Genomic DNA, 27,561 nt, shown 5'->3' with positions numbered 1-27,561 from the left:
GAACAGACGCCTACCTATAAAACTCAGGAGAAATACTGACGACGGAAGAGAAGCAGAACTTAAAAAGATGGTCATGGCTGAGAGGCTTCCATAATTGAGTAAATGTAACGTCTCTGACTCAGAAAGCACGAGTCGCAAGTAGAATAAATCCTAGTAAATTCACACCCAGTCAGATCTTCGTGAAACTGCAGGAGACCAAAGAAAGACAAGATACTAAAAGCAGAAGGAGAGAGAGACAGATACCTACATTTACAGCGACTGCTAACATCTAAACAAAACCAATGGAAGAAACAGAATCCGGAAACTTGGAATAATAGCTTCAAAGAGTTGAGAGAAAATATCCAGTCAAACTATCTTTCAAGAACAAGGATGAAATAAAGGCACTTTTGGACAAATGAAGACATACTTACCACCTGACTCTTACTAAAGCAACTTCCACAAGATGAACTTAGAGGAGAAGGTGATGTGTAAGGGAACTATGGCATGGCAGAGGAATGGAGAAACAACCAGAACTCACTGAAGAGGACGCTGACACACTGTGAAAAATATAACTGATGTCAATGAACAGCCTGTATAGGAACTGTCAAATCAGAGCCTAACTTGCTGTGTAAACTTTCCCCCAAAACACCGTATTATTTAAAAACAAAAACAACCTAACCCTAAACCTAATCTTTACCCTAAACCTAACCATAATGCTAAATCTAACCCTAACGCTAATCCAAACCCTAAACCTAATAAGAACCCTACCCTAGCCCTGATCCTTAGCCTAAACCTAATATTAATCTAAACCTAAATGTAAGCCTAACAATACACCTAATCCTAAACCTAACCCCCAAAATAAAGCTAAACCTAATCCTATTCCTAAGCCTAACATTAAACCTCACACTAACCCTAAACCTAATCGTAAACCTAATGGTAACTCTAACACTAATCCAAAGCCTTAACTGAAACATAAGTCTTACCCTTACCCCTAAACCTGCACCTAAAAAAAAATAAAAGATGGAGCACAATAGACAAAATTGTAGGTGTAATTTAAACAATTATTAACTGTAAAACAATGATAATTTCTGACTTCCTGCATTAAAAAACAACAGTAGCAATACTCACGTAGTACATCTCATGTCACACACTGTTCTGAGTCTTACACAGATTAACTCATTTAATTCTCACAACCCTACGATGCAGTTTTAACAAATGGGGAAACTGAAGCACAGGGAGGTTAAGTAATTTGCCCAAATTCATACAATAAGTTTGAATGGAATTAATGAGAATTCAAGTGTTCAGGGTTCTCTTATTGTTCAAGAGAATGATAAAAGATACTGATTAATTTAGGCTTTGTTAAGTTACAATGCCTGACGTCTAGGCATTGTTAGGTGCTAAATAAGAGAAATTCAGTATATAGATTCTAAGCTACCAGATGAAGAAAAAAAAATCATCCGAGGAAAACACCTAAGAGATGACCAAAAAAGAGAAAATATAGAGAAAGTGGGGCAAATAGCAAAAACTAAGATGGAAGGGTAGAAATAAGATATATAGGCAACATAATGAATGTAAATAAACCAACTTCTGATTAAAAGACAAAGATGGTCAACCTGGAAAAAAACAAACCACAGTTCTTCTGATGGTTACAGGAAATACAGCTAAAACATAAGAACAAAAAGCTTGAAGGTAAACGAATGAATAGTGAACACTAACTAAAAGAAAGCTGGTGTAGTTATAGTAATGTCAGACAAAACTCATTGCAAGAAATAAAAAGGATCACTTTATATTGCTAACAGGCTCAATTTGCCAGAAGAATAAAAATTTTAAACTTGCATATGCTTGTTGCTAGGTGCTGTCAAGTCGGCTCCAACTCAGAGCGACCCCTATGTACAAGAAAATGAAATGCCACCCGGCAGTTTTGTGCCATCCTCACAGTCTTTGCTATATTTGAGCTCACTGATGCAGCCACTGTGTCAATCCACCTCATCGAGGATCTTCCTCTTTTCCACTGACCCTCTACCTTAGCAAGCATGGTGTCCCTTCTGATAACATGGCCAAAGTATATCAGACAAGGTCTCACCATCTTCTGAGAAGCATTCTGGATGTACTTCTTCCAAGACAGATTGTTTATTCTTCTGGCAGCCCATAGCGTATTCATTATTTTTCACCAACACCACAACTGAAAGGCCTCATTCTTCTGTTTTCCTTATTCACTGTCCAGCTTTCACATGCATATGAGGCGACTGAAAACACCATGCCTTGGGTCAGGTGCACCTTAGTCCTCGGGTGACATCTTTGCTTGTCAACACTTTAAAGAGGTCTTCTGCAGCAGATTTGCTCAATGCAATACACGGTTTGATTTCTTCATTGCTGTTTTCATGGGGGTGGATTGTGGATCCACGTAAAATGAGTAAAATGAAATCCTTGACAACTTCAGTATTTTCTCTGTTTATCATGATGGTGCTTATTGGTCCAGATGTGAGGCTTTTTTTCTTTATGTTGAGGGGCAGTCCATGCTGAAGGCTGTGGTCTTTGATCTTCCTCAGTCAGGGCTTCAAGTCTTCTTGGCTCTCAGCAAGCCAGGTCGTGTCTTCTGCTATCACAGGTTGTTAATGAGTCTTCCTCAATAACAATTTTAAAATAGAACAAAAATTAAGAGAATTGTAAGTAGAAACTAACAAATTCATAATGAGAGATTAACATATCTCTCTCAACAGATTAAAAAAAAAGCAGACAAAAGAATCAATAAGGATACAGAAGATTTGAACCACACAACGAACAAGCCTGATCTAACACTGCATCCAAAAATTTTGGTGTACAAAGAATATTTACAAAACTGACCATGTATCACAACAAAATTCACAGAACCTGTTATCATACAGTCTGCCTTTTCTTACCACAATTCATTTGAAATTAAATAAATAATTTAAAAATATGTTTAGAAATAACCCACGGATCATCTAATGCAAAGAATCGAAAAAAGACAAAGGTAGATTCTTTTAAAAAAGACAAAAAAAAAATCAGTAAAATTAATCTCTTCAAGAATGATTAAGATAAAAAAGGAAGTGGACAAGAAATATTAAAAATGTAAAAAAAAGGATAAAAGCAAAGAGGCTGTAGATACTAAAAGGGATATTACGAGCAACTTTACTACAATAGGTTTGAAAATAAAATGAGTAACTCCTGAAGAAATATAAATTTACCAAAACTGACTCAAGGAAAAACAGAAAACTCGAATGGCCCTATGGCAATTAAAGAAATTGCACCAGTTGTTTAAACTCTTCCCACGAATTAAACATTAGGTCTAGACACTTTTACAGACAAGTGACCATTCAGACAGGAAAAACTAAATTTTTTCAGAAAAAAGAAGGAACCACCAAAAATTCATTTTTTGAAGCTAGTAAGGTATACGCTGTTGTTGTTAGGTGTTCTCGAGCCAATTTTCAACTCACAGCAAGCACATGCGACAGAGCAGAACTGCCCCACAGGTTTCTTAGGTTGTAATATTTACAGAACCAAATTGCCAGGTTTTTTCTCCCATGGAGCAGCTGGTGGATTTGAACCACCCACCTTTTGGCTGGCAGCCGAGTGCTTAACCACTGCATCACCAGGTCTCCAATATATCTACCTTTATGTGTGTATGCATGTATGTTACTAAAGAGTCCTGATATATGGTTAGCAGTTGAATCCACCAGTAGATTTGAACGGCTGACCTTTTTGTTAGCAGCCATATGCTTAACCACTACACCACCAGGTCCCACAAACACATATATTTTATTTTCTGTGTATGCTGTTCCTGCATATATTAAAGACACACATTCTAATCTCCTTTATTTGTTAATAAAGTGAATCACATTAATTTTCTAATGTTAAGTCCATCTGCATTCCTAGACTTAAGCCAAACTTGGTTGGAATATACAAATTTCAATTTCCACATACGATTTAAAAAAAAACTAGCATAACAATGTCAGTTCTCCCAAAATGACTACAGTCAATGCAAGTAAAAAATTTTTTTTATATCACAATAGATTTTCAGATTTCTAAAGAGCAAGACACCAAGACTAGCCAAAATAATTTGGAGAAAGACAAGGTAGGAGGATTTGCCCAGATACCAAAACTTAAGATGAAGCTACACTAAATAACACAGTGTGCTGTTGATACAGACTGGGAAAAACTGCAATGTCAGACAATACAAATGTCAGAGGCATAGGCTGCTAATGGGGGTGGAAATTGGTGCAACCTTTGGAAAACAACGAGGTGTGATCTAGCAGAGTAGAAAAACCCGGGTGGTGCAAACAGTTAACATGCTCAGCTGCTAAGAGAAAGGCTGGAGGTTCGAGTCTACCCAGAGACACCTCGGAAGAAAGGCCTGGCCATCTACGAAAAATCAGCCACTGAAAACTCTATAGAGCACAGTTCTACTCTGACACACATAAGGTCGCCATGACTCAGAGTTCATTTCACAGCAATTTTTTTTTTTTAGCAGACAGGAAGGTGTACACGGCAGTCCCATCCTGGACATGCACCCTAGAGAAACATGTACACACGTGTGCCAGGAGGCAGACAATTTGGCGCAGCTCAGAGACACAGTGGAGGAGCAGACACAAGAGCACATATGCGTGATTCCATTTATGTGAGGTCCAGGAACAGACCAAACTGTCTATGGGGACAGAAATCAGAGCAGCGGTGGCCTGGGGTGTGGGGACTAACCAGAATGGGACATGGGGGGCTTTCTGGCCATGAAAATGTTCTATATCTTGACTGGTGCATTGGCTACACAAGTGTATATATTTGTCCAAACTCACTGGATTGTGCACTAAATATCTGTGCATTTCACTGTGTGTAAATTTTGCCTCAGAGGGGGGGAAAAAAAAAAAAAAGCGTGGCCAGGCTGGCGTGGTATGAGAGTTATTTCATCATCCTCCTAAGAGGAATGATTTGTTACACATACTTTACTAACAGCAATTTGCACATAATTGCATTCTAAGCACAAATATCAGGAGGGACCAGTCCCTGGAGAAGGACATCATGCTTGGTAAAGTAGAGGGTCAGCGAAAAAGAGGAAGACCCTCAATGAGATGGATTGACACAGCGGCTGCAAAAATGGGCTCAAACACAGCAACGATTGTGAGGATGGGGCAGGACCCGGCAGTGTTTTGTTCTGTGGTATGTAGGGTCGCTATGAGTCAGAACCAACTCGACGCCACCTAACAAGAAGAAGCACAAATATATTTTATCTACTCAAAAAGCAGGCTCAAGTGCTCTTCTTAGCAACAAGAAGATTTGACAAGCATGTGAAAATACTGCTACCCAAGACTCCCCGGTGTATGCTAAATTGATCTGAGCAAAAACACGCTCAGGAAAAAAAAACATGAAAGGTTAGACAACAAATGATGGCAACGCCACTGGGACTTCACCAGCAAAAGCGGGGCGTTGCAAGTTCTCGCCTCTTGATTTTCTGACTGATGAATGAGCGCGTGTATGTGATCAATCCCAGCAGCGACCAGCCTAGAACCTGCCTAGTCTTGGCACCACCTTCTCCTTCCCCATAGCTGCTCCCCGAAAGGAGAGGAGGGTGGGAGAGCAGGGCCACCAAGTCACCAGTAGGAATGCGAACTTCTGATTTTCAGTTCGGAGTTTCCACCTCCAGACACACTGCTTGCTGGCCGCACGGGGAGGGTTGTGTGTGTGAGAGACAGAGAATACAAGAGACAAAGTATGCATGTGTGTGGTGTGCTGTGTGTGAATGTGCATGCACGCATGTGTGTAAGTGTGTATTTGTGAGAGTGTGTGGCGTGTGGATGTATATATGGGGTCAGCCTATGTTGTGCTTGTGTGTGTGTGAGTGTGTGGATGTATATATGGGGTGAGTCTGTTGTATGCATGTGTGTGAGTGTGTGGTGCGTGGATGTATATATGTGGTGAGTATATGTTGTGCATGTGTGTGTGGGGTGTGTAGATGTACATGTGTGGTGAGTATGTTGTGCATGTATGTGTGTGTAAGGGGTGTGTGGATGTATATGCATGGTGAGTCTATGCTGTGTGTGTGTATGGTGTGTGTGAGCATGTGGTGTGTGGATGTATGCATGTGGTGAGTCTATGTTGTGCACGTGTGTGTGAGTGTGTGGTGTGTGGATGTATCTACGTGCTGAGTCTGTTGTGTGCGTGTATGTGTGTGTGTGAGTGGTGTGTGGATATATATACGTGCTGAGTCGATGTTGTGCGCGTGTGTGTGGTGTGTGCACATGCACACGCCCTGCCCCAGGGCCCACACACTCACGCCCATTTGCACTAACCACCGCGGGTCTACACTCCGGCTCAGCCCACATTCGAAGAAGGAACAGGCACCATACTCTGACTCCGTACCTGTCTCTTCCGGGGTTGCTGTACGCCTCTTCAATAAGCTCCATTTCGTACAAATCCTTCCACTTGCCTCCATACAAGAACTGCCAGCGATAGGGCAAATGGAAATGGACTCGATGACACTTGTCTAAAAGAGCAACATAAAGCGGTGAGACGTCTGGATGATACAGACAGCCAGCCCGAGGTACTCAGGGGTGCTGCCTGCTGGCCTGGCAACAGTGGGGAATTTGTGGGGAGGCGGTCTTTCCTGTGATCAGGACTAAGCACTGACATGCTGCAGCACCGTATGTTTCCTTTGATTTCTCTTTTTTAACAGGACATTACGCTGACGTTTAAGATGTTTGTCTGCTGGTAGGTCATCTATGAATCTCCTTTTGTGACATAAAGAAGCCGATCATGAGAAGGTCTGCAGCTCATCCCTGCAAGGCACGTGACTTGGTATCACCTACTTATGCAGTGTGGCTGCGAGGAGGCCACGCTGAAGACCCTGCAGGATACCCAGCCCAGCCCCACACGTCTGTGGTAGTCGGCAGTCGGCAGCAGGCCCAGCCCCAGCCCCACACGTCTGGCTGCAGTCAGCAGCAGGCCCAGCCCACTGCAGAGGCCTCCAGCAGTAGCACACACTGTCCCCCGCACATCTTCCGTACCCTGAGGTCTGTGTACCCCGCTCCACATCCACACGATGGCCCGGTCTCAATTCCCAGCCCATTTGCCCAATAAAGTGCTGGAAGATGAACCTCCCAGGTTGGAAGGCACTCAAAATACACAATGGCTACAACCCTGGACTCGAGTAGACCAACGACAATCATGAAGATGGCGCGGGATCTGCAATGTTTCATTCTGGTGTATATGGGGTCACCAGTAGTCGGAGAGGAGCCGACTCAATGGCAGCTAACAACAGCTCCCCACACCTCCCCATAATCCTCCAGTGCACCCAGGCCTCACCTCCCTCCCTCACCCCAGCACTTCCTTCTGGCCCAGCCCTTGTTAGCCCCCCACCTGGCAAGTCACCAACACGCCCTCTCTACCGACAACATCCTATGTGAGATCACGGTGGTACACTGGGGTGTTGGGAGAGGCGAGGGAGAAAGGAAAGGAAGCGGGAGCTCTTTGCACTCTGATACAGAGCTCCCCTGAGATCCAGCCGCTCAGCAGAAGATGCAGAGTGAGAAGCAGATGGCCTCTCTCTGGGAGGAAAACAGAGAGAGGCTCCAGCTTCTCAGGCTATACGCATCTGCAGGCAGGCAGTATCTCCTGTAGAGGACGGGGCAGCTGGGGGCCACGGGAGAAGGGAAGACTTCTATTGTTTTTGCCTGTTTTGAGGTTTTGAACCACAAATATACATTCAGTTAAGGGAACAAGCAAGCTATGAAACAGTGTGTGAGCTACTGCCTGTGCGAGAATGAGACAGATGGACATATATCCTTGTACACACATAAAATCTTTGTTGTTGTTGTTGTTAGGTGACATCAAATCAATTCCAACTCACAGCAACCCCACGTGACAGAGCAGAACTGCTCTGTAGGGTTTCCTGGGCTGTAATCTTTATAGAAGAGGATCGCCAAGTCTTTTCCTCCCACAGAGGTGCTGGTGGGTTTGAACCGCAGGCCTTTTGGTCAGTAGCAGAGCACTTAACCGTTGTGTCTCCAGGGCTCCTTTTAAAATCTTTAGGGGGAGGCGGGGCCAAGATGGCGGACTAGGTAGACGCTACCTCGGATCCCTCTTGCAACAAAGACTCGGAAAAACAAGTGAATCGATCACATACATAACAATCTACGAACCCTGAACAACAAACACAGATTTAGAGACGGAAAACGAACAAATATGGGGAAGCAGTGACTGTTTTTGGAGCCGGGAGCCAGCGTCCCAGTCAGGTAACCTTGGCGCCCGGTTTAGGTCAGGGCCCAGGGGAGCTGACGCCGCAAACAAGGGGCCCAGCCCTACCCCCCTGAACTCACCCCGGGAGAGGGCCCAGCCGGTCCGCGCAGGCGTCGTGGCGACGCAGCCAGTGGGAGAAGTCCCCGGGAGGCAGTGACTGGTCTTGGAGCTGGGAGAGCAGCATCCCAGCTGGGGAATCTTGCCGCCGGGCATTTGACTGGGCGCTGTCACGGCACAAGCACAGGGCACAGCCCTACTCCCCTGAACTAACCCCGGGAGGGGGCCCAGCCAGTCCGCAGGGGCGGCGCGGCCACACGGCTGGCGGGACAAGAAGTCCCCAGGAGGCAGCGACTAATTTTGGAGCCGGGAGTGCAGCGTCCCAGCAGGGGAACCTTGACGCTGGGCTTTGGTCTGGCTGCGGAGGATCTGACCGCGGCTTCAGCGGGCCAGACCCTCGGGGGCAATCTCCACACAGCCAGCGCACATAGGCGACACACCCCTCGGGAATCTCAGATAAAATAGTCATTCCAAGCAAGATAAGCAACTTTGGCTATATTCCGAGGTGCTACTCTCCTATTTCTCTGAACCCTCCCCCACCCTTCCCAGGCGGCTTCATTAACATTGGCATTTCCTGAGCCAGAGGGAGAACGGCTCCGGCTCCGTTGCGGCTTTGCTTTCCCCCTTTTTTTTTTTTTGGTCTTTTCCTAACCCATTCTTCCGGCCTGAGAGAAGCAACCACAAAAAACCCAGGGACCAAAAATCCATCCCTAATTGGACTAAAAACACAGAACCAGCTACAGCCAACCATATATGATCCAAAACTCGGACTTTCATCCTTACAGGGAACAAGGTGGCAGTTATATTCCAAAGGCAGTTCTGATAGGGATCTGACTGCATTTTTTTTTTTTTTAGCAGATTTTCTGGAAAAACAAGTTTCCCAGGTCTGGTATCTCTGCATATTCAACAGAGCCCTAACTGACCCACAACAGGGAACTGAGGGCTGAAGCTCCCCCCAGACCACCTAGCCTCTTGCCTTAGGGGTCTAAGGAGGGTGACATCTACCAATCAGTAGAGGTACTTGCATTGGGAGCCTAAGGTACAGCTGTGGAGCCCACCCACCAAGGTGCTATAAGAATAGAGACACACCTACCTCACTGACACTTGGGGGAAGCCTGTCAGCATCCTGCCCCCCTTGGAGGGTGAACCCCAGCTGCTAATAGAATCTGTGGCACACAACTATCACCACTACTTCTCGAGGTGGATACGTGTTAGGGTGCAACACACACTTGATGACCCAAAATCAGATTCTACTCAAGAATAGTGAATAGACTCAGGCATATATATCTGGTAACAGCCCAAACAAGCTGGTAATAGGTCATAAGTAAGTCAAGGGCTACAACAAACAAGACAGCACAATCTAGTAGCCCATCCACGTATATTGAAAGAAAACAAAACAAGAGAAGACTCAGTGAGCAATTATAGAATAAACCACTTAGTGATGGCTTGGAGACAGCAGTTGACATCAAGCCACATAAAGAAGCAGACCATGACAGCTTCTACAACCCCCCAAACAAAAGAATCAAAATCTTTCCCAAATGAAGATACAATCCTGGAATTATCAGATACAGAATATAAAAAACTAATTTACAGAATGCTTCAAGACATCACAAACGAAATAAGGCAAACTGCAGAAAAAAGCCAAGGAACACACTGATAAAACAGTTGAAGAAGTCAAAAAGATTATTCAAGAACACAGTGGAAAAATTAATAAGTTGCAAGAATCCACAGAGAGACAGCATTCAGAAATCCAAAAGACTAACAATAAAATTACAGAATTAGACAACGCAACAGGAAGTCAGAGGAGCAGACTCGAGCAATTAGAATGGAGAGTGGGAAATCTGGAGGACCAGGGAATTAACACCAACATAGCTGAAAAAAAATCAGATAAAAGAATTTAAAAAAATGAAGAAACCCTAAGAATCATGTGGGACTCTATCAAGAAGGATAACTTGCGTGTGATTGGAGTCCCAGAACAGGGAGGGAGGACAGAAAACACAGAGAGAATAGTTGAAGATCTGCTGACAGAAAACTTCCCTGACATCATGAAAGACGAAAGGATATCTATCCAAGATGCTCATCGAACCCCATTTAAGATTGATCCAAAAAGAAAAACACCGAGACATATTATCATCAAACTTGCCAAGACCAAAGATAAAGAGAAAATTTTAAAAGCAGCCAGGGAGAAAAGAAAGGTCTCCTTCAAGGGAGAATCAATAAGAGTAAGTACAGACTACTCAGCAGAAACCATGCAGGCAAGAAGGGAATGGGACGACATATACAGAGCACTGAAGGAGAAAAACTGCCAGCCAAGGATCATATATCCAGCAAAACTCTCTCTGAAATATGAAGGCGAAATTAAGATATTTACAGATAAACACAAGCTTAGAGAATTCGCAAAAAACAAACCAAAGCTACAAGAAATACTAAAGGATATTGTTTGGTCAGAAAACCAATAATATCAGATACCTGCACAACACAAGGTCACAAAACAGAACATCCTGATATCAACTCAAATAGGGAAATCACAAAAACAAATTAAGATTAATTAAAAAAAAAATGCTCATAACAGGAAATCATTGAAGTCAATATGTAAAAGATCACAATAATCAAAAAGAGGGACTAAATACAGGAGGCATAGAACTGCCATATGGAGAGTGATACAAGGCGATACAGAACAATACAAGTTAGGTTTTTACTTAGAAAAATAGGGGTTAATATTAAGGTAACCACAAAGAGGTATAACAACTCCATAATTCAAGATAAAAGCCAAGAAAAACGTAACGACTCAACAAACATAAAGTCAAACACTACGAAAATGAGGATCTCACAATTTACTAAGAAAAACATCTCAGCACAAAAAAGTAAGTGGAAAAATGAAATTGTCAACAACACACATAAAAAGGCATCAAAATGACTTATTTATCTATAATTACGCTGAATGTAAATGGACTAAATGCACCAATAAAGAGAGAGACAGTCTCGGACTGGATAAAGAAACACAATCCGTCTATATGCTGCCTACAAGAGACACACCTTAGACTTAGAGACACAAACAAATTAAAACTCAAAGGATGGAAAAAAACATATCAAGCAAACAATAAGCAAAAAAGAAGAGGAGTAGCAATATTAATTTCTAACAAAATAGACTTTAGACTTAAACCCACCACAAAGGATAAAGAAGGACACTACATAATGATAAAAGGGACAATTGATCAGGAAGACATAACCATATTAAATATTTATGCACCCAATGACAGGGCTGCAAGATACATAAATCAAATTTTAACAGATCTGAAAAGTGAGATAGACATCTCCACAATTATACTAGGACACTTCAACACACCACTTTCGGAGAAGGACAGGACATCCAGTAAGAAGCTCAATAGAGACACGGAAGACCTAATTACAACAATCAACCAACCTGACCTCATTGACTTATACAGAACTCTCCACCCAACTGCTGCAAAATATACTTTTTTTTCTAGCGCACATGGAACATTCTCTAGAATAGACCACATATTAGGTCATAAAACAAACCTTTGCAGAATCCAAAACATCGAAATATTACAAAGCATCTTCTCAGACCACAAGGCAATAAAACTAGAAATCAATAACAGAAAAACTAGGGAAAAGAAATCAAATACTTGGAAACTGAACAATACCCTCCTGAAAAAAAGACTAGGTTATAGAAGACATCAAGGAGGAAATAAGGAAATTCATAGAATGCAACGAGAATGAAAATACTTCCTATCAAAACCTCTGGGACACAGCAAAAGCAGTGCTCAGAGGCCAATTTATATCGATAAATGCACACATACAAAAAGAAGAAAGAGCCAAAATCAGAGAACTGTCCCTACAACTTGAACAAATAGAAAGTGAGCAACAAAAGAACCCATCAGGCACCAGAAGAAAACAAATAATAAAAACTAGAGGTGAACTAAATGAATTAGAGAACAGAAAAACAATTGAAAGAATTAACAAAGCCAAAAGCTGGTTCTTTGAAAAAATTAACAAAATTGATAAACCATTGGCTAGACTGACTAAAGAAATACAGGAAAGGAAACAAATAACCCGAATAAGAAACGAGAAGGGCCACATCACAACAGACCCAACTGAAATTAAAAGAATCATATCAGATTATTACGAAAAACTGTACTCTAACAAATTTGCAAACCTAGAAGAAATGGATGAATTCCTGGAAAAACACTACCTACCTAAACTAACACATTCAGAAGTAGAACAACTAAATAGACCCATAACAAAAAAAGAGATTGAAACGGTAATCAAAAAACTCCCAACAAAAAAAAGCCCTGGCCCGGACGGCTTCACTGCAGAGTTCTACCAAACTTTCAGAGAAGAGTTAACACCACTACTACTGAAGGTATTTCAAAGCATAGAAAATGACGGAATACTACCTAACTCATTCTATGAAGCCACCATCTCCCTGATACCAAAACCAGGTAAAGACATTACAAAAAAAGAAAATTACAGACCTATATCCCTCATGAACATAGATGCAAAAATCCTCAACAAAATTCTAGCCAATAGAATTCAACAACATATCAAAAAAATAATTCACCACGATCAAGTGGGATTTATACCAGGTATGCAAGGCTGGTTTAATATTAGAAAAACCATTAATGTAATCCACCACATAAATAAAACAAAAGACAAAAACCACATGATCTTATCAATTGATGCAGAAAAGGCATTTGACAAAGTCCAACACCCATTTATGATAAAAACTCTCACCAAAATAGGAATTGAAGGAAAATTCCTCAACATAATAAAGGGCATGTATGCAAAGCCAACAGCCAACATCACTCTAAATGGAGAGAACCTGAAAGCATTTCCCTTAAGAACGGGAACCAGACAAGGATGCCCTTTCTTACCGCTCTTATTCAACATTGTGCTAGAAGTCCTAGCCAGAGCAATTAGGCTAGACAAAGAAATAAAGGGCAGCCGGACTGGCAAGGAGGAAGTAAAATTATCTCTATTTGCAGATGACATGATCTTATACACAGAAAACCCTAAGGAATCCTCCAGAAAACTACTGAAACTAATAGAAGAGTTTGGCAGAGTCTCAGGTTATAAGATAAACATACAAAAATCACTTGGATTCCTCTACATCAACAACAAGAACATCGAAGAGGAAATAACCAAATCAATACCATTCACAGTAGCCCCCAAGAAGATAAAATACTTAGGAATAAATCTTACCAAGGATGTAAAAGACCTATACAAAGAAAACTACAAAGCTCTACTACAAGAAATTCAAAAGGACATACTTAAGTGGAAAAACATACCTTGCTCATGGATAGGAAGACTTAACATAGTAAAAATGTCTATTCTACCAAAAGCCATCTATACATACAATGCACTTCCGATTCAAATTCCAATGTTATTTTTTAAGGTGATAAACAAATCACCAACTTCATATGGAAGGGAAAGAAGCCTCAGATAAGCAAAGCATTACTGGAAAAGAAGAAAGTGGGAGGCCTCACTCTACCTGATTTCAGAACCTATTATACAGCCACAGTAGTCAAAACAGCCTGGTATTGGTATAACAACAGGCACATAGGCCAGTGGAACAGAATTGAGAACCCAGATATAAATCCATCCACATATGAGCAGTGTCAGTTAATGGGGGAAAAGATAGTCTTTTTAACAAATGGTGCTGGCATAACTGGATATCCATTTGCAAAAAATGAAACAGGACCCATACCTCACACCAAGCACAAAAACTAACTCCAAGTGGATCAAAGACCTAACCATAAAGACTAAAACGATAAAGATCATGGAAGAAAAAATAGGGACAACCTTAGGAGCACTAATACAAAGCATAAAGAGAATACAAAACATTACCAAAAATGACGAAGAGAAACCAGATAACTGGGAGCTTCTAAAAATGAAACACCTATGCTCATCTAAAGACTTCACCAAAAGAGTAAAAAGACCACCTACAGACTGGGAAAGAATTTTCAGCTATGACATCTCCGACCAGCACCTGATCTCTAAAATCTATGATTCTGTCAAAACTCAACCACAAAAAGACAAACAACCCAATCAAGAAGTGGGCAAAGGATATGAACACGCCCTTCACTAAAGAAGATATTCAGGCAGCTAACAGATACATGAGAAAATGCTCTCGATCATTAGCCATTAGAGAAATGCAAATTAAAACCACGATGAGATTCCATCTCACTCCAACAAGGCTGGCATTAATCCAAAAAACACAAAATAATAAATGTTGGAGAGGCTGCGGAGAGATTGGAACTCTTATACACTGCTGGTGGGAATGTAAAATGGTACAACCACTTTGGAAATCTATCTGGCGTTTTCTTAAAAAGTTAGAAATAGAACTACCATACAACCAGAAATCCCACTCCTCGGAATATACCCCAGAGAAACAAGAGCCTTCACACAAACAGATATATGCACACCCATGTTTATTGCAGCCCTGTTTACAAAAGCAAAGAGCTGGAAGCAACCAAGGTGTCCATCAACGGATGAATGGGTAAATAAATTGTGGTATATTCACACAATGGAATACTACGCATCGATAAAGAACAGTGACGAATCTGTGAAACATTTCATAACATGGAGGAACCTGGAAGGCATTGTGCTGAGCGAAATCAGTCAGAGGCAAAAGGACAAATATTGTATAAGACCACTATTATAAGATCTTGAGAAACAGTATAAACTGAGAAGAACACATACTTTTGTGGTTACGAGGACGGGAGGGAGGGAGGGTGGGAGAGGGTTTTTTACTGGTTAATTAGTAGATAAAAACTGCTTTAGGTGAAGGGAAGGACAACACTCAATACATGGAAGGTCAGCTCAATTGGACTGGAACAAAAGCAAAGAAGTTTCCGGGATAAAATGAATGCTTCAAAGGTCAGCGGAGCAAGGGCGGGGGTTTGGGGACCATGGTTTAAGGGGACTTCTAACTCAATTGACAAAATAATTCTATTATGAAAACACTCTGCATCCCACTTTGAAATGTGGTGTCTGGGGTCTTAAATGCTGGCAAGCAGCCATCTAGGATGCATCAATTGGTCTCAACCCACCTGGATCAAAGGAGAATGAAGAACACCAAGGTCACACGATAACTAAGAGCCCAAGAGACAGAAAGGGCCACGTGAACCAGAGACCTACATCATCCTGAGACCGGAAGAACTAGTTGGTGTCCGGCCACAATCAGTGACCTCCCTGACAGGGAGCACAACAGAGAACCCCTGAGGGAGCAGGAGATCAGTGGGATGCAGACCCCAAATTCTCATAAAAAGACCATACATAATGGTCTGACTGAGACTAGAGGAATCCCGGCGGTCATGGTCCCCAAACCTTCTATTGGCACAGGACAGGAACCATCCCCGAAGACAACTCATCAGACATGAAAGGGACTGGACAGTGGGTGGGAGAGAGATGCCGATGAAGAGTGAGCTAATTATATCAGGTGGACACTTGAGACTGTGTTGGCATCTCCTGTCTGGAGGGGGGATGGGAGGATAGAGAGAGTTGGAAGCTGGCAAAATTGTCACAAAAGCAGAGACTGGAAGGGCTGACTCATTAGAGGGAGAGCAAGTGGGAGTACGGAGTAAGATGTATATAAACTTATATGTGACAGTCTGACTTGATTTGTAAACGTTCACTTGAAGCTCAATAAAGGTTAATAAAAAAAAATCTTTAGGGAAGGGTATTCATGGGGCTGGTAGTAATGGCTGCTTCTGGGAGGAGGGAAGATATGTGAGGAAGACTTATTTCCTATCAACGAACGTTTGTATGTTTTTATCTTTCAGAACAGTAATAGGGAAGCTTGGCTAATTTGCTACTTGAAAAGAATTAGAATTTTCTAAACCCTACTGCACTCTTTCAGGCGTATCTCAATGCCACTTCTTCCCAGAACCTCTGGAAAATGGTAGGGGGTTACCACGGAGGAAGGTGAGAAGGCTTCCTGGAGACCAGGCCTGGGCCAGGCAGACAAGGCTCTGGGAACAAGTAGGGGAGGCCTCCGGGAAGGCTGCCTCCCCTGAGTTCCTCGAGGCCGATTCAGCAACAGGGCAGCCCATGGTGCCAGAACGGACAGAGCCTCCAGCGGGGTCTCCCCGCCAGGCCAGAAGCCTGCTGGACTCTCTCTCCACAAGGTGTGTCCACAGCAGCGACAGATAAGGCCACAGCTAGGTCCGGAGGTCGTGCGGAGTGGCTCTTATGGAAATACATATGTACGTGGATACTCAATAGAACATCAATAAAACCGGCTGTGGTGCTGGCGAAGACTGAATATACCACGGACTGCCAAAAGAATGAACACGTCTGTCTTGGAAGAAGTACAGCCAGAATGCCTCTTAGACGCAAGGATGGCGAGACTACGTCTCACATACTTTGGACATGTTATCAGAAGGGACCAGTCCCTGGAGAAGGACATCCTGCTTGGTAAAGGAGAGGGTCAGTGAAAAACAGGAAGACCCTCAAGGAGATGGACTGACACAGTGGCTGCAACAAATGGGCACAAGCATACCAACGACTGCGAGGATGGCGCAGGACCCAGCAGCATTTTGTTCTGTTGTGCACAGGGCCACTGTGAGTCAGAACTGACTCAATGGCACCCCACAACAACCTAAAAACAACTACATGGCTATTTTTTTTTATTTTTAATGAGGTGGATTAACAGGTACTGACGTGGAAAAAAATTTCCAAAACACAACATCCAGTTAAAGCAGCAGGATCAATAATGTGTCACACGTCCCCATCTGTTTAAAAGTACAGAAGATAAACATCATGACCACACAGCACATGTGTACCTCTGGGGAAGGGCAGAGCAGGACTTCTATACTTCATCCTCTATTGTATGACTCTTGCAATACGACTATACTCACGAATTAAATTTTTTAAAAAAGAATGAAAAAAAACACAAGAGGTTTTGGCTGTTTTTTAAGAGCAGTTACTGAATTCGAGAAGGAATCTTTCTTCAGTCAAAGCCCAGAGTAGCAGTAAGAAGAAAACAATGGTTTAGTAAAACCACAGACCCACCCACACCCACACACACAAAAGAGCTGCCAACTCCTGACAAAAGATGGAGTGTGGGGGACTCTGTGGACCAATTCAGAAAACCCTCAACTTAACCGATTACTCATACGAGGGCCTCTTCCTGCATGAGGCCTTTTCCAGCTCCAGGGGCACCACCAAGTCCAGTCACCCTTGATACGTGACTCTGTTCCCTTTCTCCCTAGTCTTGTGCACGTCTGTGGCCCCATACTAAGCTGACCAAGTTGGGTCAACACTTGGCCCTCACTTGCTGAATGACCCAAATGTTTCTTCTGTTCCCAAAAATCGATCTAGAATTTGATTTATAGAAACTCGAAGAATTCCCACCATCCCCAGCTCCCCCCACAAAACAGCCAAAGTGCCATACCAGCTCCCCCACTAAGCATGCCCCAATCCTTGGGGAGTAAGAACTTGGGGGGCAGTCTCAGGGTGCAGGGCTGGGGCCGACAGGAAGGGCTCCCTCCCGGGGGAAATGAGGGGCTCCCTCTGACTTACCTTGGAAGCTACAAGTTTTCCAGATGTGGTACAAGCAGATCTGAGCCTTCTCCTCTTGGTTGGGAGTGTTTGGGGGCCCAGAACCTGAACTGTTTCTTCTTTCTACAAAGAAACACCACAGAGATGTATCCAATTCCACGAACGCCCCTGATAAGGGGCTAGAGTAGTTCCAGGTGCAAAAGAGAGAAGACGATTCATTCATCTTCCTGCAGGAGACCAAACTGGGCGAGGCAACCTCACAAAACCCTATAACGGTAGGGATGACACACCCTCACACACCGGAGCCTCCATCTTTTAGGGAAGAGCCCAGGAGCCCATGGCCACAGGGTTGCTTGCAAACCCCAGGATGCTACACCATTCAGAGGGGATCTTTTCTCAGCCTGACCTCTGCCAGAATCACAAGGAAACCTTGTAAAAATACAAGTGTCCAGGTCCCCCACCCAGACTGACTGAATCAGAACCTCCAGAGGTGAGCCTGAGACACTTTTTCAGAGGAAGAGAACCACTATCCCACATGGTGGGCAGCTTAAGATGCCATCATATCTATGGTTGTCACGACCCCAGGGGGCTACTTTTCATAAACTAGATTTTTTTTTTTTTTAAGTAAGTGCTTGTTAACGCACTCAGCTGATAACCAAAAGGTTGGAGATTCAAGTCCACCCAGAGGTCCTCGGAAGAAAGGCCTGGAGATCTACTTCTGAAAAACCAGCCATTAAAAACCCTGTGGAGCACAGCTCTACTCTGACACACACGGAGTTGTCATGAGTCAGAGCTGACTCCATGGCACCTGGTTTTTTTTTTTTCTTTTTTTTGGAGGTGGGGTGTGCAGAAAACGTATTTCTAATTCTCATTAAACATTTTTTTAAATTGAACTTTAGATGAAGGTTTACAGAACTGACTAGTTTCTCGTCAAACAGTACACACAACTAACTGATGAGAAACTAGTCTGTTCTGTAAACCTTCATCTAAAGTTCAATTTAAAAAAAAAAAACAGTACACACGTTGTTCTATGACATTGGTTAACAACCCCACAACATGTCAACGCTCTCCCTTCTCGACCCTGGGTTCCCCGTTACCAGCTTTCCTGTTCCCTCCTGCATTCCAGTCCCTGCCCCAGGGCTGGTGTGCCCCTTTAGTCTTTTTTTCTTCCATGGGCCTATTCAATCTCTGGCTGAAGGGTGAACCTCAGAAGTGACCTCAGTACTGAGCTGAAAGGGTGTCCAGGGGCCATACTCTCAGGGTTTCTCCAGTCTCTGTCAGGCCAGAAAGTCTGGTCTTTCTTTTTGAGTTAGAATTTTGTTCTACATTCTTCTCCAGCTCTGTCTGGGACCCTCTATTGTGATCCCTGTCAGAATAGTCAGTGGTGGTAGCCGGGCACCATCTAGTTGTACTGGACTCAATCTGGTGGAGGCCGTGGTAGATGTGCTCCATTAGTCCTTTGGACTAATCTTTCCCTTGTATCTTTAGCTTTCTTCATTCTTCCTCGCTCCCAAAGGGGTGAGATCAGTGGAGTATCATAAATGGCCACTCACAGGCTTTTAAGATCGCAGGCGCTACTCACCAAAGTAGAATGCAGAACATTTTCTTTATAAACTGTTATACCAATTGAGCTAGATGTTCCCCGAGACCATGGTCCCCACAGACCTCAGCCCAGCAATTCAGCCCCTCAGGAAGTCTGGATGTGTCTATGGAGCTACCATGACCTTGCCTTGTACAGCACACAGGTTTTTTTAAATGAACTATTTAGAATCGGGTGCCAATATCAAGAAAACGGCACTAAAAAGAAAGCCTACATATTAGAACAAAACCTCCTTAGTTAGTTTTAGGTTGTTATAAGAAACTTGGAAGGACCCCTTATGGAGCAGTGGTTAAGTGGTTGGTTCGAACCCACTAGCCACTCCATGGGAGAAAGATGTGGCAGTCTGCTTCTGTATAGATTAAAAAAAAAAAAAAACTAAACGCCTTGCTGTCCAGTTAATTCCATCTCATAGCAACCCTGCAGGACAGAGGAGAACTGCCCCATAGGGTTTCCCAGGTAGAAAATCTTTACAGAAGCAGATTGTCACATCTTTCTCCCATGGGGCTGCTGGTAGGTTTGAACCGCCAACCTTTCGGTTAGCAGTCAAGTGCTTAACCACTGTGCGACCAGGTCTCCTTATCCATAAAGATTACATTCTAGGAAGCACTATGGGGCAGTTCTACCCTGTCCCTTACGGTTGCTATGAGTCGGAATCGACTCGATGGCAGTGGGTTTGAGGTTTTTTTGTTTGTTTCTAAGAATCTTAATGTAAAAGGGCATGTGAGTACTTCCGGCATTTCGCTTTGGTTGTACCCCTCCAGCAAGCCTGTATCCAGTACTCACATCTGCTCCTATCTGCCTGCCCCAAAGAAGCAGAGAAAACTCCTCACAGCCCTCCCATTTAGCACTACCTGCCATTCTCTTGGAAACCCTGGTGGCGCAGTGGTTAATTGCTACGGCACCTATCCAAAAAGGTTAGCAGTTCAAATCCACCAGGCGCTCCTTGGAAACTCTATGGGGCAGTTCTACTCTGTCCTATATAGTCAGAATCAACTCGATGGCAACAGATTTGGTCAGTCTCTTATTCACCGTCCCTTTTCCTCTTATGGCCCCTCAGATACTCCACAGGCTGGGCCTTAACACCCCTGCCTAGGAGGCCCTCAAGGTCAAGCCCTCCCTCACTAAGAGCTGATAACTGCTCTTTAGACCTGACTTCACTCAGCAGCAGGACCTTCCCTCCCTCTGACAAGGTCGAATCCAACTGACGCTATTAAAGACCCATTGAAAGCAAACCCTCTCTGCGTCTGGGCTTCCTACAGTCAAAAGAAATTTATAACAAAATGTAACTGAAGAAAGTGTAAAGAAAAAAAACTCACACAACCAGGGAAACGTTTAAATATAAAAGATGATAAAATCGGGTGATGAGTTTGCTGGCTGGCAGTGCTGCCGCTCACCTGACAGCTCAGGCAACAGTCTACAAAACCCCAGGTGTCACCACAGGTGGTTTACCTGTGAGCTTCGGGTGGGAGCCACGGCTCACGGAGGCATCACCAGGCCCGGTGTGGTGTCTGGCATGCGGCAAGCACTCCAATTTCAGAATGAAAGCCTGGACGACTGGGCTGGTCAGCCAACCGCCTTGACTATGAAATCTGGGACACCATGTGTCATAAGCCCGAGGGACCACGTTATTCACCTCCACGTTACAGGTGCTCAGAAAATGCTTATTAAATAAACACTGCTCAAGCCCCCCACCCCCTTTTGCTGACATTTCTTTAAAAATAAATAGGTACCCTAGCACTCATTTACTCAACACAGGTCCAAGTGCCTCCCAGGGGCAGGTGCTATGCAGGCGCTGTCCAGCGGTATACAAAGCAGACACACTGACAATGGTTCAGAAAATTCCACTTGTGCACATCAAGACAGCCACTGCCAAAAGCAAAGCCTGCTTCTTTCAGTCATCTTTTTAAATCAAAACAGAACCCAACGTGAGGACTGACCCAGAGGTGTGCAGCCTTGGGCTTTTGACTCTGGGGACCTTCACTGAAGGGGTGGGGGCAACTGCACTGGGGGAGAGCAGGGTCGTCCATTCCAGAACAGACCAGACCCACCCGGAATTCATGCTTCCTCAACACCAACTCCCATCTGTCTAGAACACCTTGACAAATTTCCATCTGAGATTTCGATTATCTTTACAACCCCCACTAGCTAGAAGGGGTCCCTACCACCATTTTACTAGAAAAAAAAAAGCAGCACAAAAAAAAAAAAGAGCCCCACTGCCGTTGAGTTGATTCCAACTCACAGTGACCCTACAGGACACAGCAGAACTGCCTCAGGGGGTTTCCAAGGCTATAAATCTTTACAGAAACAGAGAGCCACATCTTTCTCCCTCAGAGCGCCTCATGGGTTCAAACCACTGACCTTTTTGGTTGGCAGCCGAGCACTTTAACCACTGTGCCACCTGGGCTCCTTTAGAAGAAGCACAGACTTGCTGAAAATCGAACAGCCCATTTCAAGGCAACTGGGCCCCAGGACCCCATACCACAAGCCTGCAGAATCCCTGAGTCTCACCAGAGGTCGCCTGAGGGCCCGGGAGTGGGGTATCCAGGACGGACCCCTGATTCTTGATGTCATGTGCGTTCCTGTAAATGGCAGGCAGCCTGCGCACCAGGTCGGGGCTCATGCCCAGCTTCTTCAGTTTCACCACCGTCTCAGGGCTAGAGAAGTCGTGGGATCGCTTACAGCTCGCGCCAAACTTGCACTCGCACTGTAAGAAGTACTGGCAGATGTGGAGCTTGATGCACTCTGTCTGGAAGGTGCAGGAGCCGTGGGGCCCGTCGCCTTTATTGTAATGAAGGCAGATCTGGGGAGAGAAACAGAGACACCGGCTGAGGGAGGCTCCACACGGCACACCCTCCCCACCGACCAGCCACTGGTTACGGAAGGCCCCAAGGCCAGAGCTGTGATTCTGCCAACCCCATGGGCCACGCAGCTCATGGCTACGAGGACATCACTAACTCTGGGTGGACGCCTACAGCGTGCTCATGGTTAAAGGGGGAACTGGAAGGAGAGCAGACGGTCAAGAGCCAGCCCCTCCACTGGGAAAGTCCAAAGGGCTTCAAACAGGCCAGAGCAGCTTCCTTGACCGAGTCTTTGTGAGTGTGTGGTACATATACAGGTGACATTTGCCACTTCTACCATCTCCACATGCACAGTTCAGTGACATTAATTACGTTCACCGCGTTGTTCAGCCAGCATCGTCAACCGTTCACCAAGCCATCTGAGCCTAAGTTGTGGGACGGACTCCCCCTCCTCCCTCCCACGGAGCTGCCCCAGCTGGCACTCACGTCGGGCAGGAGCCAGGGGTCATTCTGGAACAACAGCTGGCAGAGCTCACTGAAGCTGAGGTGGTCTACGCCGTGGGCCCTCAGCACGCCCTGGTTGTGCAGAGTCATCAGGCTGTGGCCATTCCTGCAGCTCTTCCTGCAAAGAAGCAGAGCTGGCAAAGTCACTCTTCAAGAGGATTTTTCTACACTTCCTGACGTTCATAAGCACCAGAAAAACCAGTATGTCCATGCAATAAGGACTCGTAATTCTTACCTGCAAGGGAGGACATGCTACCTAGCAAGTTCCAGGGTCCAGGACAGAGCCCCTCACAGGCACTAGATGAGAAGTACAGGCCAAGGAAGGGTCCCAGATCACCCATCGCCCATCATAGAACAATGCGGGGAAAGGGCCTTGGTCAGGCACTCACTGTGCCCAGCCTCTGGCCCCATGCCCTTAGAATCAAAGATAAACCTTCTAATGATCACCTGAGTCACAAACCCGGAAGTACCAGGCAGATAGCACCTGCATGACTCAGCTGTGTCTGAGGACACCTCAGCACCGCCGGGTGGGGCAAGCAGCCCTGCCTGACAGGTGTAGGGGGCCTCTATGCCCTGCAGGGAAAACGGTCCCCACGGAGCCAGACCCACCCAGGTTATTCTCACAACCAACTACCTTTACATCTCCCCCCACTTCTGGAACTCCGAGGATTCCCGACCACTTTAAATCTTTCTTCACCAAAAACTACAGGCTTCTTACAATCCTTTGTTGAAGCGCCCTCACTAATTTCCTCTGACAAAGGAAAATTTAATTCCATAAGAGAACATGGTTCTCTGAGGCTTACGAGTTAAATACTCACATATTTTTTTTTTTACAAAAGCAGTGCAGGAGAAAGAGCTTGGCTTTTGGTTCAGCATTGCTGAAATACGTTTTCACTCAAAACACACCTGGCCCAGCATGGGGACAAGCCTTTGACCTGAGACCCAGCAGCTGACCCATCAGCTCTTGTGAATAACTTATCAGAAGAACCCCCGGTCACCCCCACCTCAGTGAAAGGAGTCTCCCCCTCCCAGTGGTACAGGCAGAAACCCTGGAGTCATCCTTGGCCTCCCATCTCTCATCTAGTGGAAGCAGCAGACAGAGGTGATTCCAATGTGGGGTCAAAGTGCAGTCAGCTGTGCTGGGAACACGTCAGCCCAAGAGAAGGGGCACCTGGGCTGGGGCCAGCACTGGAGAGGAAGCCAGGGGAAGGCTCCTGGAAGCCCTAGCTGAATCCTTAAAGGCTGAGGACAAGTCAGGCAAGGAGAAGCAGGAAGAACATTTTAGGCAGAGGGGCGAAAACTTGTGGTGCTGCAGAGCCAAATATACTTAATGATTACAGTGATGACGATGATGATTACTGCTAATACTTACTGAGCATTACCACGTACCAGGGACTTGCCTAAACGCTTAATGAGTTAGCCCATTCAGTCCTCAGAATTAGCTATGAGATGGGCAATATTATTATGCCCAATTCACAGACAAGGAAACTGTGGCTTAAGGAAACTGTGGCTTGGATGTAAAGTGACTTGCCCAAGATCACCCAGCTAGCCAGGAACAAAGCAGGGATTCAAAGGAGGCAGACTGGATCCTGGACTGAGCTCCAGACCAAGTGCCCCGCTGCCTCCTAGGAGGCCTGGGACCCTTACCAGCCTTGCCACCAATGAAGAAGAGCAGGGCTGATGGTCTACTTCTGTCATAACTGACCCTGCGACTCAGGGAGACAAGCAGAATCACAGGGCAGGCACAGAAGTGCAGCAAACTGCACTCGTTCACCCTAATATGGCCAGAAACAGAGAAGGAAGATTGTAGACATTCCCCATGTCAGAATGAAGAACTCAGAATCATCTAGGTCAGTAAATTCCGACATCTAGATGTCTAGGACAAGTAAAATCTGGGCCCAAATGGGGGAGGCTAGCCAGAGAATCGGGCTTCCATCGTTATTTGACCAATGAGAGGGCTCGCCTGAGAATTGGACTTTCATCATTATTTTAGCCCACTGAGGGGGACTCGCCTGGGAATCAGGTTTCCATCATTATTTTACCAAATGTGAGGGGGACTCGCCTGAGAATCGGGTTTCCATCGTTATTTTACCAAATGTGGGGGGCTCACCTGAATATTGGGTTTCCATCACTATTTTACCAAATACGAGTTCACCTGAGAATCATGTTTCCATTGTTATTTTTCCAAATGTAGGGGGCCCTCCTGAGAATCGGTTTCCATCATTTAACAAAAGTTAGGGGCTCACCAGATAACTAGGCTCCACCGTTCTTTTACCACATGAGGACACTGTAAAGAGCCATCGGTGGTATAGTCATTACGCCCACACCCACCTGCCCACGCAACAGTTCTCTGCACAACTATTTCCTCTCAGCACAGCTCCTCCTTCTCTGAGGAGCTTCCTCTCCACCAGTCTCCCACCAGCTGACTTCCCCAGGGCAGCACCCTCCACTCAGCCCTCTTTTCAGGTCTCAGGTTCCAAAAGGGATCTCGCTCGCCCCGCCAACACCTCCCACACAGCACACTGGCCTAGTCTTCTTCCCAAGCTTCCACCTGGAGAGTCATCTCCAAGGCAGCTTCAAACTGAAATCCGTCCCACTCTCTCAGTTACCAACACCACCCCCCAAGGGTGGGAACAGGAACCTAGATGTCATCATCTCCCTCACTGCCTGTCACCACCCTGTCCCAAACTCCAAACTCTCTCAAATACACCCCTTCCTCAAACTCCAAGGCCATTCCTCAGGATTTGGAAAATTCTTATCTAGACATTTTTGGGCAGCTGCTTCCCAGGGATGACATTTCCCTGCATCAAGGTGGGGTCATGAGACAGCTTCTGGTCCATGGAATGTGGGTGGCAGGATGTCCACCACTTCCAGACCTGGCCCATAAGCCCGCCATACAACCCTCTACTTCCATCTACTCACTAGAACCTCATACCCACAATGGCCTTGAGAGCTATGTGTTGAGGACAGCAGGGTCTCAGTCAGTCCATTGGTCTCTGAGACTGCGTGGAGCAAATCCCCAGTCCATGCTGACAAGTGGGCCTGACATGAGCATGAAATAATTTCTATTGTGTGAAAGAAGGGAAGGAGTGAAACAAAGAGAAAGAAGCAAACAAACCAAATTCTCCGGTATCCGGCCTAGCTTTCTACTGGGTCCCCAGCACACCCTGCTAAAACAGCATCCACACAGCTGCCTAACACTTCTACTTAAAACACACATCTGATGGCTGCCCTCCCCTGTCATTCGATGCGCCCATCACCTTCAGGGTGAGGGCCAAGTTCTTCAGCATAAATTTCACACATTCCACCAATCTCAAGGACCACCCAGCTACCACATCAGAGCAGGTGCTAAGTGCTGGGAGACAGCCACACAGGGAGGAGACAGCTGAGGCCTCTGCCCTCACAGAGCTTACATTCTACCAGGAGGAGCCACATGATACGGCAGAAAGCAACAGATGTGGAAAAGGGCTCCCAAGAAAAGGCATACAAAAGCTTAACCCATCCAGGGACGAACCAGTGGAAGTCTACCAAAAAAGGCTGGAACATTCCAGAACAGAAAGGCATCCAGGACGGACGGAAGCCAGGGCGGACGGAAGCCAGTTCCTAAAGGACCTTGGCGGTGAAGGTAAGAAGTTTGCACTTTATTCAAAATGCAGGTGAGCAACAGGTGCTGGGCAGAGAAAGCCCTCGAATCCAGCTCCCAGCTCCAGAGGCCCACGGAGTTGCGGAGCACCGAGAAAAGGCCAGATGCAGGCCCTTTTCCTCTGCACGCCCCCCACCTTGGGCACAGCTGCCGCATCCCCAGCCCCGCCCATCCCACCCAACATCACCACGCCCAGGTCAGTAGTCTCCGGGACCGCAAGAGCCTAGAGGGCACCGCTGACCGTGCGTCCCTTCCATAGTGCCAAGTATTCAGTAGGTGCTCCATAAATGTTCCTTAGCGTGAACGGTGGTGTAGTGGTTAAGTGCTACAGCTGCTAACCAAAGGGTCGGCAGTTCAAATCTGCCAGGCGCTCCTTGGAAACTCTATGCGGCAGCTCTACTCTGTCCTATAGGGTCGCTGTGAGTTGGAATCGACTTGATGGCACTGGGTTGGGTTGGGTTTGGTTTAGCGTGAATGTACGAGGAGGCCAGAGAACGGCCTCCTCAAGGTCTCCCCAGACTTTAATAAAGTCCCAAGCGCGGCGGGAGAGGAGATGCCGGCCCCAGCGCCCCGGCTCCAGGCTCCCGGCCCCAGCACGCCCGCCCCGCCGTCCGTCGGGGCTCACCCGGACTCCTGGAACTTGCACGCCCCGTAGAGCAGGAACTTGCAGAGGTGCAGCTGCGCGCAGAGCCCGGCGCAGGCCGTCCGGCGGCCCTGGGGCCCGCGGCAGAGACGCAGCTTGGTCACGGCCAGCACCACGCGCCGCGCCCGGCCCCCGGGCCCCCGCGTCGCCACCGCCAGCCGCCCGCCATCCCGCAGCAGCGCCGCCAGCGTCCTCTCGTCCGCGCGCAGCCGCTTCCGCAGCTCGTCCAGCTCCAGGCCGCCGCCCGCCGCGCACAGCGCCTGGGTGGCCTCGCCGAGCGCCGCGGCCAGCGCCATGGCGGGACACGGGGTGCGGGGACCCCAGAGGCCGCGGGGACGCCGGAGGCCGCGGGGACGCCGGAGGCCGCGGACGACTGTGGAGGCTGAGAGTGCGGGAGGCCGGCGCGTTCGGCGTTCGACGGCTGACGGCTGCCGGCCGCTCCCACCGGGTGGAGACGCCAGCGGGAATCGAAACTAAAAGCCGGCGCGGCGGGGACAGCGGATTCGGCGGGCCGGGCCCCGCCCCGCCCCGCCCCGGGTCGCAGCTGCGCCTGGTCGGCCGCGCGCAG

The 27,561-nt window shown here is 46.1% G+C and overlaps 1 protein-coding gene across 2 annotated transcripts in view; it reads right to left on the bottom strand.

Moving 5' to 3' along the window:
• The window catches only part of PARP12 (poly(ADP-ribose) polymerase family member 12), a 41,859-nt gene extending 14,555 nt beyond the window's left edge, over positions 1 to 27,304 (bottom strand). The window contains exons 1-6 of one of the 2 annotated variants that reach the window (XM_064289654.1): positions 26,976 to 27,082; positions 22,690 to 22,825; positions 21,914 to 22,205; positions 17,827 to 17,928; positions 8,304 to 8,447; positions 6,349 to 6,472 (exon numbers count right to left, since the gene is read on the bottom strand). In XM_064289654.1, coding sequence (XP_064145724.1) covers positions 6,349 to 6,472; positions 8,304 to 8,447; positions 17,827 to 17,928; positions 21,914 to 22,205; positions 22,690 to 22,797 — 770 coding nt within the window. In that variant the 5' untranslated portion in view covers positions 22,798 to 22,825; positions 26,976 to 27,082. Of the gene's footprint in view, positions 1 to 6,348; positions 6,473 to 8,303; positions 8,448 to 17,826; positions 17,929 to 21,913; positions 22,206 to 22,689; positions 22,826 to 26,975 lie in introns of both variants that reach the window. The other variant, XM_064289652.1, reaches the window with a different exon arrangement.
• Positions 27,305 to 27,561: the final 257 nt, after the last annotated feature.

This window comes from Loxodonta africana, chromosome 8, assembly GCF_030014295.1.
Source record: "Loxodonta africana isolate mLoxAfr1 chromosome 8, mLoxAfr1.hap2, whole genome shotgun sequence".
Classification (NCBI taxonomy): domain Eukaryota; kingdom Metazoa; phylum Chordata; class Mammalia; order Proboscidea; family Elephantidae; genus Loxodonta; species Loxodonta africana.
The sequence above is the reverse complement of the archived record's forward strand: the minus strand, read 5'-3'. Positions and strand labels throughout refer to the sequence as shown.